Below are 10,009 nucleotides of genomic sequence, written 5' to 3'. Positions count from 1 at the left end.
AAAACCCTAAACCTAAACCCTAACTCAAAACCAATAAAAAATCCTAACCCTAAAAAAAGGAGCAAAACGCGTTCCTGGAGGAGCATTTTGTCCATGTCAGCACAAAGTGCTTCCTTGAGGGCGCGCTTTGTGCTGACGTGGACAAAACACTCTCCCATAGACGCGTTTTGCTAACACGTCTCCTAACTTTGCGCTGACATAGACACGCTTTCGGAAAAAATAGTCATTTTCAATAAATAATTAAAATATCGGCCCATTTCGATAAGTAATGTTATAAAAAGGAGTTTTTTTAGTAAATTAGCCATATATATATATATATATAAAGGAGTGGCTTAAATTGAAGAAGAGGGACATGTGGAGGAGGCAAAAGACTTTCGTCACCGAATTGGCTATCAGAAATGGAGAAAGCAAAACCTGAAGCACCTCATGTCCTTATCTTGCCAATCCCTGCTCAAGGCCATCTCAGACCCATGTTGAAGCTAGCAGAGCTTCTCAGCAACGCAAGTTTCCAAATCACCTTCCTAAACACTGAATACTTCCACCATACTTTCCTTTCCTCTATCGACATCCACGCCTTTTCTCGCCGCTTTCCTAAATTTCAGTTCGTAACAATTCCAGATGGTCTACCCCCTGATTCTCCACGCCCCGGAAAAGGTATCGCTCATTATTTAATCTCTCTCACGGATGCAGCTAAGCCTGCCGTTGTTGAGGTGCTGGTTTCTCTCAGATCTAAATCAGGGCGGCCTCCCACCTGCATAATAGCTGATGGGATAATGTCGTCTGCTGCTGTTGCTGCCGGTGAGGAATTTGGGATCCCTGTTTTAGCTTTTCGCACCTACAGTGCTTGCTGCACCTGGACTTACTTCAACTTGTCCAACCTCGTTGAAGGAGGGGAACTCCCATTACCAGGTTAGTGGAAATAGTTAATTTTAGCAGAGCAAATAGAGGACAAAGCTATTTAGATGTTTCATTGACATTGCAGATAAAGACATGGACAAGCTAGTGACTTGCATTCCTGGTTTGGAGAATGTTTTACGACATCGAGATCTTCCAAGTTTTTGTAGGCTTGAGAAAGCCGATGATCATCTGCTCTACGACTTCTTCATCGCCCAAGCTTCGGCCATGCGACGAGCATCTGCTCTCATCCTCAACACATTCGAACAACTTGAAACACCCTTTATATCTAAGCTCGCTTCTATTTTCTCCAAAATTTACACTATCGGACCATTGCATTGTCTCTCCAATGTGGACGACCCAACAGCTTTAGCTTCGACAAAAAGTATTTTTTGGCAAGAAGAAAAAGGTTGCCTCACTTGGCTTGATTCTCACCCATCAAAATCAGTTGTTTTCGTTAGCTTTGGGAGTGTAGTGACCTTCACCCTTGACCAAATGCTTGAATTTTGGCATGGCTTGGTTAACAGTGGGAAACCATTTCTATGGGTCATACGGTCCAACGCCATTATTGGAGAGGATGATCCAAGGAAAATATTGGAGGACCTGAAAGACAATACAAAAGGGAAGGGATCGATAGTGAGCTGGGCACCTCAAGAAGAGGTCTTAGCCCACCCTGCTGTGGGTGCATTCTTGACTCATAGCGGTTGGAACTCCACCTTGGAGAGTATATACGCAGGGGTTCCCATGATTTGCTGGCCTCTATTTGTGGATCAATATGTCAACAGCAGATGCGTGAGTTATGTGTGGAGAGTGGGTTTTGATATGAAAGATAGTTGTCATAGATCCATTATTGAAAAAATGGTTAGGGACGTGATTGAAATGAAGAATGAAGAAATAATGAAGTCAATGGAAGAGATTTCAAAGCAAGCTCAAGAGAGTGTTAAGGAAAGTGGGCCTTCTTACTGCAACTTGGACAAAATGATTCAAGACATAATGTCAGTCAATCTGGAAAATATTAATAGAAGAGATTGAGGTAACCCATTTTTCAGGTCAATTTTAAAGAAAAATTAGGCAAATGAACCAGTTTCTGAAATGTTTAGGAAAATTGGCCAATTTTGGATAAAAAAGAAGAAACTAAGTTCTGTAGGACGCGTTTTCTGACTTCTTTTTAAACATTAGCTCTTTCTGTCTCCTTTTGTGCATTGAAGCAGCTAAATCATCTGCTGCCTAGTTTCCTATCCTGTATTATTGTCCAACAAGGATGCATATTGAAGCCAAATACACCCAAGGGTGCTGCATATATGGTATTTAAACCAATAGTCCCTTTTTTCAGTAACTCTTTCCCATAGACTATACTTTTTCACCATTGTATGTTCAATTAACCAACCCTGCCTTTTTTTTTTTTTTTTTGTTTTTTTTGTTTTTACTATGCGTAGTGCTAGCTTTGTTAGGAGTGCCTTGTTTAAAAGCTCATCTCCCTTATTCTTATCCTAATCCTCATTTTTCCTTCGGCAGGTATAGAAGAAAATCTCAGTTCCTAAAACGTTGTGTTCATTTCTTAAAATAAAGTTGTGTTGAACCAATTTGTTGAACACAAATTGGTTTCATTTGGTCAAAAGAGCAAACAAACTGCTTTAGGTTTAAAGTATCAATGTATTGTTTGATATCATCCACACCTTGTGCTTCATATATTTTCTTCAAGTAAGTCACTTCACCATTCTCTTTTTTCTTTTTCTTTTTTATCTGAAAAAGTTAAAGGCTTTACTTTGTTAAATTTAACTTCGCCATTAATTTAAAAGTTATAATCCCTTTGACCAAGTTTAGAGTTGTGGGTAAAACCATAAAACCATGGTCTGAATGTAAAATTGGTTTGCTTGTGGAGAAGCCATGCATGTTTATAAAAAGTTACTTTTCTTTTAACCTCCACAAGTACTGTAAAACACTGTCATATGTAAAAATTATCTAAACAGACATATCTCCTAGTAGTTGTAGAGTTAAAAACTATATTGGAAGTGAATAGAATAATAATCTTTATTTTTAATTTTTTTAAATAAAAATCTTTATTCATTTTCTTTCTTAATTCTTGTTTTAAAATGGTATTTTGTCAATAAGATATTAATTCATAATATTTCGGTAAAAACACTTGTGTGGTCTTTCTTAACATCGAGTAATTTAATCTCTTTTAATTTTAAAATGAGTAGCTATAGATAATTAATCTTGATTTTTTTGTCAATTTATCCTTTTTTTTATTATTATAGCCCTTAATGTTTATAAATTTTATTAATTTTGTCCTAATTCTATAAAATTTAATAAATTTAACGATTAACATTTACGCATTTTGCCAATATGGTCTTAATTATAAATTTATTGGATTTTTTTAAATAAAGACCTAAATGATAGAATTTGTAATTGTTGAAGGTTAAAATTATTATATCAATCAAAAGTAGGAAATACAATATGGTTAATTGTCTTTTGTTACCCACTTTTAAAATTGGCAAGAACTAAATTTTATAAATTTTTTTTGTGAAAGATAAATTTCCTTAGATATAAAAATGAGAGATCCTATCACCTAATATTTTTCTCATTCGTCTTTAAAGATTATTTTTTTTTTTTTGGAAAACCATCAAATGTCATAGTTGAAATAATTTATTTAATTAACAAACTAAAATAAACACGAAAAATCTTAGAGATCTACAAACAAGTACATATAGGACAATCAATAGCCATAACTGGGACAAAAGGAAAGCAAGGGAAGAAAAATAAAAGAGACAAAAGCCAAGTTTGTTCCTTACTTTGTCTTCACTAGTATCATATGTAGGTAGATATTTTCACCCTATGGACCTGCAATATATAGAGTGGTTTCGAAACTTATTTTCCCTCAAGGTTGCTCCAAGTTGTCTGGTTAACGCAAAATAGTGAAAATGCATTTTTACTACAGTAAAAATATACAATTTAATTCTAACAAAAAAAATTTTCTAGCTCCACCACTATTTGCATGCTCATCGAATACGAGCTACATTAGGAAATGACTCAAGTTTCAATTTAGATTCATGTCGAGTTGCTAGTTTAGGAGTCTCGAGCACATTCGACAACTGTAGTGTCTCATCTGCTGCTGGAAGTCACCACCGTACATCCATTTGGACTTTGCAAACAAAGATGCCAAATTTGTATGAGCTACACAAAATAGAAACTAAATCCCTATTATGCATAACATAAAGGAAATTGAATCATTAAATTACCTCAGCAGTGTAAAGTAATTTGGATGTGTGGCCATGGAGCTTTGCCATCTTTGTCATGGTTAGATATTTTCATAAAATGAGCTAATTGTTTGTAGAACCATGGGTGTTAAGCAGTTCAGGCTGATGCTTATTCAATAGAAGAGCACACACTTGTGAATCGGTGTCGACTAATTTCAAGCAAGTGCCAGTGTTCATATTTAGGAACCTGATGCATCGATCACTTTTGCCACCGCTCGAGGCTAACAAGCTCCCCTGTAACAGACACCAAGTAAAGGCTTTCACCGTAGCGGTGTGGTCTTCTTACTTGTGTAACCACGGAGTTGTTGTATTAGAAGAGGCCATGAATCTGTCCCAAATTAAAAGCATGCTGTCATCATCTCCACTTGCCAATTGTTTACTTGAGGGAGACCATTTTGAGGCCATAAACCTCTAACCCATGTCTCGTATAATATTCACGATGTGGTCTCGGGCCCTAAAATTGTTGTTAATAATTCTAGCATGCATTCCTCTGACTGTGAGGACGAGACTAATCCAAGCTAATGCACCTATTCGAGACTCGTGTTGATGCCCCCTTCTCAATGTTCTTAGTTGAAATAGTTGAAAAATAGCCAAAAGATGTCACACCCGGTTTCCAGTAAAATCTAAAATTTAGGAGGAAGAGTAAATTGAAAAAAATTGAGGGATTGGCAAGCTCTACTGTAAAACTTGGAAATTTGGAGACTGATTGGTAAATAGTTGAGTCTCAATTCTGGTTCAGTTAGAATGGAACTGGTTGGTTCCTTAGTAGGAGAAAAAAGGATTGCTAACGGATGGCTTAAGTGGGGTTGGTGGTTGTGCAAGAAGGGTTACATATATGAGTAAAAAGCCTTATTCAACAGAGAGAAAATTCTTCTCAATTTTTTTTTACATTTTTTTTCCTTCTGCATCTTCTTCTTCAGTTGCTCCGAAGAATAGAAAGCTGAGGAATTTTTTGCATAGGGCAATGATCATGAGGATCAAGCCTGGAAAGTAGAGAACCCGATGAGTTGGTAAGCTTCTGCATCTCACTGCATTCGTGAAATTGAGAAAAAAAAAGAGAAGGATTTCTAAAATAGTTGAAAAGCTCCTATAAGATACTAGGTTTTTGGGTTTTTGAGTTAAATACCTTTGATTTAATTGGTGTATGGGTTGTCATGCTTAGCTATTAGGACAAATGAGGCTCTATCGTTTGGACAAACTAAGCTAGTGAGAACAAATGATTTAAGGTGAGTTTCTGTACTCCACTAGGGTGTTTTTCTACGTTGTTGTGTTGAAATGTTATGTTCGTATGTCTGCGATGAGTTTTGTTAGAATTCCATAGTTGTTTGTGATCACGGTTAATGAGTATGCTATGCATGCATAAAGCTGTGAAAATATATGGGTGCTTGCAAGTATGTTTTTTGGGTGCCAAATGTGGTTGAGTAATGACATATTGATTAGTGGTGTACTATATGTTATAGTGATAAGCATAATGTTATGCATGAAATGCGTGTTATAAAATGCAGAGTTTGGAGGGAGTTATTTAGACGGGGTAGATGAAGATAGGAGAAATTGGCGTAATAGAGGAATGGGCAGATTGTTATGGGATTCAAGGGAGTTTGATGGCATTGTGGGACAAGTATCTACTAATCCTTCAAGGTGTTGTCCTCTTATAAATGCACTATCATTTACAGAATAAATATGGCACCAAAAGTATAATAAAAAAATTAAGAATGGCGGTATTCGCAAGTGCATAGGTCAAATTGTAATATAGTTGTACAATGAAATACTAGAAGTATTTCAGGGATCGTACCCAAGACAAGATGGAATAAATAATGAAAACATTTTTATAGTAATAAGTCTAAGTAGTAGTAATTATTTCCTATATTATGATTAACCATAAAATAGATTAATAGGAATAAAAAGAAATAATTAACGAGAAATAAATAAATGAACTAAATCAATAAACCAATCAGTAAGATTAACTCGCTTTATGGTTTGTAACTAACTTCGAATTAGGGATTTAGAGTGGATTAGTAATCGGATTAACCAATTATTACCTTTCAACCTCTAATTAACTCATCGATTGGTTGATACTCGTTTATCTCTAAATCTTACTTTCTCAACCCGAATAAATTACGATTTACTCGGTTCAACTTATTTTTCGGCCTCATCTTGTCTATGATAACTTATTAGGGTTGTCAAGACTAATAGTTTAAGAACACATAATTTATACTAACTAATCCTTCTTGGGAAACCCCAAATCCTCCGTTAAGCAAATCCCCATCCACTAGTTAACCTCTCCAAACAGATTTAGTCACTCATGTTACTCATAATGTAAACTTTAATTGAATAGAACATATGAGAAACATGATCGATTAAGAGAAGAAAATAGATTTGAATAATCATGGACTGAATATCGAATAGGGAACGAAGTAGCAAATCTCTCAATTGGAATAACGAAATAAAATGAATGTAAAGGTAAATAGAAACTGAATACTTTAATTAAATAAACAAACAAAATCTTGAATCAAAATTCATTTCAAGAGGAAAACAAGAAAGTATTTAAAAAGTTAAATAGAAAATAAACTAAAACTAATTCTAAACTATGACGGTTTTTGAAGGTGTCTAGAATGACTTGATTATATTCAACCCCTAATGTCTTATTTATAGTAGTGTTGGTAGCCCATATTAGGTCTTCAGCATGTCATAGGTCTTCAAATAAGTTTGATTGTGTGGACAAAAAAATTCCCAAAATACGTGGGTAGCACATCGTCCTTGTGCCGCGCCACACCCTTTGTGTGGCGTAACATGACACCACATTCCTGCCTTGTGTCATTCGTTCGATGCATTGACGTACTGGGAACCTTGTACATCACTCGACCTTTGCTTCCTCATCAATTAGGCATTTATATCTTCATCCTACACACTCAATTAAACCAATTAGCACAACCTAAAGCCCATGTCAGCCAAATGGGTCACATGTAACACCCCTAACCCGTACCTGTCGCCGGAATAGGGTTACGAAGCATTATCATAAAAACATGACATAAAAACATACATTTCCAAACATTAAAATAAAAATAGCATAATCCATTCATATACATGCATATCATCCCTTAGTCGAGCATCCGGGGCCTTAGAAATAGTTTAGAAACGATTCGAAACTAAATCGAAAACAATAAGAACATTTAAGAAAAAATTAGAAAAATTGAACTGCAGGGATCACACGGTCGTGTGACTCGCATGGCTGAGACAAACGCTCGTGTCTCAGGCTTTGTAACAATAAAAATAGAGACAAACGGCCGTGTCCTAGCCCGATTTTGGTCTCAGTTGGAACGATGGTTTCAGGACCATCAATTCGGAGTTAGTGAAATTATTTTATTATTATATTAGAGTTATAGCATGTTTATATAGGTGCATGAAAAATTTGGTGAATTAATTTTAGCGTTTGGAAGCTTAATTTTGAAAAGGACTAAATCGCATAAAGGGTAAAAGTTCTATTTTACTTGATAGATATACTAAATAGCTAGAGAGCCATAATTGGAGGCCTTTAAAGTACAATTAGACCTTTAAAAGAAGCTTGGCTGGCCATAGGGACAAGATTTGACCAAGTTGACTAGGTTAGCAGGGTTTTGATGACTAAATTGGTTAAAAATAAAATTGAATAAGGAGAGAATGATATTTTGTTTTAGCAGGGTTTTGATGACTAAATTGGTTAAAAATAAAATTGAATAAGGAGAGAATGATATTTTGTTTTTCTCTCATGTTCTTCCCACTGTTCATACCAAAAAAAGAGGGGTTATTTGAAGGTTATTTTTGATAATTTTTGTACTTTTGGAACCTTTGTAGCATGAGCTAGCTAATGAGGAGACTATTTTGCAAAATGGTTAATAGTCTAGGGTTTTTCCATGAAAGGGTTTATGATGTTTGCTAAGTTTTTATGGAAGAAAATGAATCTTAGTGGTGTAATGAACAACTTTTGCGAAAGAACTTCTCATGAAGACTCTAAAAATGACCATTTTGTAAAGTTTGTAAAATGGATAGTAATATTGTGAAACAAAAGGAATTTTGGGTCACTATAAGAGTAAAAATGGTTCGGCTAGGCTTAATGTTTGAAGAATTTCAATAAAAATCAATTTTCGAGCCTAGGGGTAAAATGGTAATTTTGTAAAAGTCTAAGGGCAAAATGGTAATTTTACCAAAAATGTGAACTTATTATTACTTAAATTTATTTAGATGTTAAATGAATGAATTTTTATTATTTTAGATCAAGAAACACGAAAACCGAACTTGGACCAGGGGAAGACCAAGTAAGTTGAGTAAATCGTCTAGCCACCTACATTTTGTAATCCGAGGTAAGTTGTATGTCAATAATGCAACTATATCTTTATAATGTGTATTTGAGTTGATATGACATAAATTATCTCGATTTTAGAATATGAGAATACATGTTGAGAAACTTACGTAGTAAAGACTTTCGTTGAACCTTTGGAATAGACTTGGATATTTGTACCGTGATAATAGGTGATATGTGTGCTAGTGTAAGACATGTATGGGACATGCATCAGCCACAATATGAGAGCTAGTATAAGACATGTCTGGGACATGCATCGGTCTCGAGATATCTAGGCCAGTGTAAGACATGTCTGGGACATGCATCAGCATTGAGACGAGAGCTAGTGTAAGACATGTCTGGGACATGCATCGGCCTCGCGATATACAAGCTAGTGTAAAACCTATCTGGGACATGGCGTCAGCTTGTAGCGTGTCAATGTAAGACCTGTCTGGGACATGGCGTTAGCTTGTAGCGTGTCAGTATAAGACCTACCTCCGACATGGCATCAACACCGATAGATAAAAGCCAGTGTAAGACTTGTATGCGACATGGCATCGACGTCGCTATATGAAAGCCAGTGTAAGACCATGTCTGGGACATGGCATCGGCATCTTAACCCATGCTAGGGCTATGGAGTATCCAGCAGCATTCCAAATGGTTCAACAAAAAGTTTATGATTTATATCGAAATGAGAAAAGTCATGATCATGTGGTGAATGGTACAGGTACCTAATTGAAATGTATGATACATGGGTTCAATGTATGCGATATGAGTTGTATTGGATGGTGATGAGTAAGTTGTACTTGCGTTTATTTATGGTATTTATGAATAATCTATGAAAGGTTATGAGCATATTGCCTTATGATAAGTAGTTTTTGTTTATTTTCATGCAACTTATTAAGTTCTATGCTTACCCGATTTCCCTTTCCATTTTCTTATAGTGCCACCATAGTAGCTTGAGGATCATCTCTACGTCAGGGAAGCCAGTTACACTATCATCTGGAGCACTTGGTATAGTTAGATCTTTTATTTTGATTATGGCATGTATAGGACCTTGACTTTTGAGTTTTTTGTCATTGTCAATTGGCCAAATATGTTGGCTTACTTTAGCATTTGATTTATTTTGTATAAGGCCATGGAAATTAACTAATATTGAAAGTTATTATGTGAATGCAAGCTAGCATTTCATGAATGTGATCTTGTTAGCATAGTTGATTATATGTAATGTATATGGGTCTTAGCTATGGTTGTTTGGTTGAGAAATCATATTAAGTTAATCTTTGATATGTTGGTTGATGTTAGATTTTGTTTCAGGGTGGCATAGGCTTGGTAGATAGCCTTATATTGTTCCATATACGTAGACACACGGGTGTGTATCTATGCTGTGTGTGACACACGGTCAGCCCCACGGGTGTGTTGTTTGACCATGTGTAAAATTTGCAAGTCAGTATGCATGGTAGTAAACACACAGGCAGAGACACGGTTGTGTGTCTCAGTCGTATGGAGGACACGGCCTCTAGCCACGGGCGTGTGCCTTGGC

General features: G+C 35.8%; 1 protein-coding gene across 4 annotated transcripts; it reads left to right on the top strand.

Annotated features, from left to right (window-relative positions):
• The first annotated feature begins 313 nt into the window (after nucleotides 1-313).
• Nucleotides 314-9,661, top strand: LOC108457944 (7-deoxyloganetic acid glucosyltransferase-like). 4 transcript variants are annotated; one of them, XR_008281198.1, is made up of 5 exons: nucleotides 315-909; nucleotides 983-1,927; nucleotides 2,410-2,595; nucleotides 8,401-8,488; nucleotides 9,411-9,661. XR_008281198.1 is itself a non-coding variant. In XM_017757163.2 (3 exons), the coding sequence occupies exons 1-2, from the start codon at nucleotides 399-401 to the stop codon at nucleotides 1,924-1,926; spliced, it is 1,455 nt and encodes a 484-aa protein (XP_017612652.1). In that variant the 5' UTR covers nucleotides 315-398; the 3' UTR covers nucleotide 1,927; nucleotides 2,410-2,611. The 4 variants fall into 4 exon arrangements, 1 of the variants encoding a protein (XP_017612652.1); XR_008281197.1 differs by lacking the exon at nucleotides 8,401-8,488; XR_001867205.2 differs by lacking the exons at nucleotides 8,401-8,488; nucleotides 9,411-9,661 and having other exon boundaries at nucleotides 314-909; nucleotides 983-2,198; nucleotides 2,410-2,611.
• Nucleotides 9,662-10,009: the final 348 nt, after the last annotated feature.

This window comes from Gossypium arboreum, chromosome 4 (genome assembly GCF_025698485.1).
Source record: "Gossypium arboreum isolate Shixiya-1 chromosome 4, ASM2569848v2, whole genome shotgun sequence".
NCBI classification, from domain to species: Eukaryota; Viridiplantae; Streptophyta; class Magnoliopsida; order Malvales; family Malvaceae; genus Gossypium; species Gossypium arboreum.
This window is presented reverse-complemented; position numbering and strand designations above follow the sequence as displayed.

What these genes read in the sequence shown, in the direction of transcription:
- LOC108457944 (XM_017757163.2), top strand. Translation starts at nt 399, where the DNA reads ATGGAGAAAGCAAAACCTGAAGCACCTCATGTCCTTATCTTGCCAATC. An exon ending in AGGGGAACTCCCATTACCAG is followed by an intron (nt 910 to 982) that starts GTTAGTGGAAAT and finishes TTGACATTGCAG; the next exon opens with ATAAAGACATGGACAAGCTA.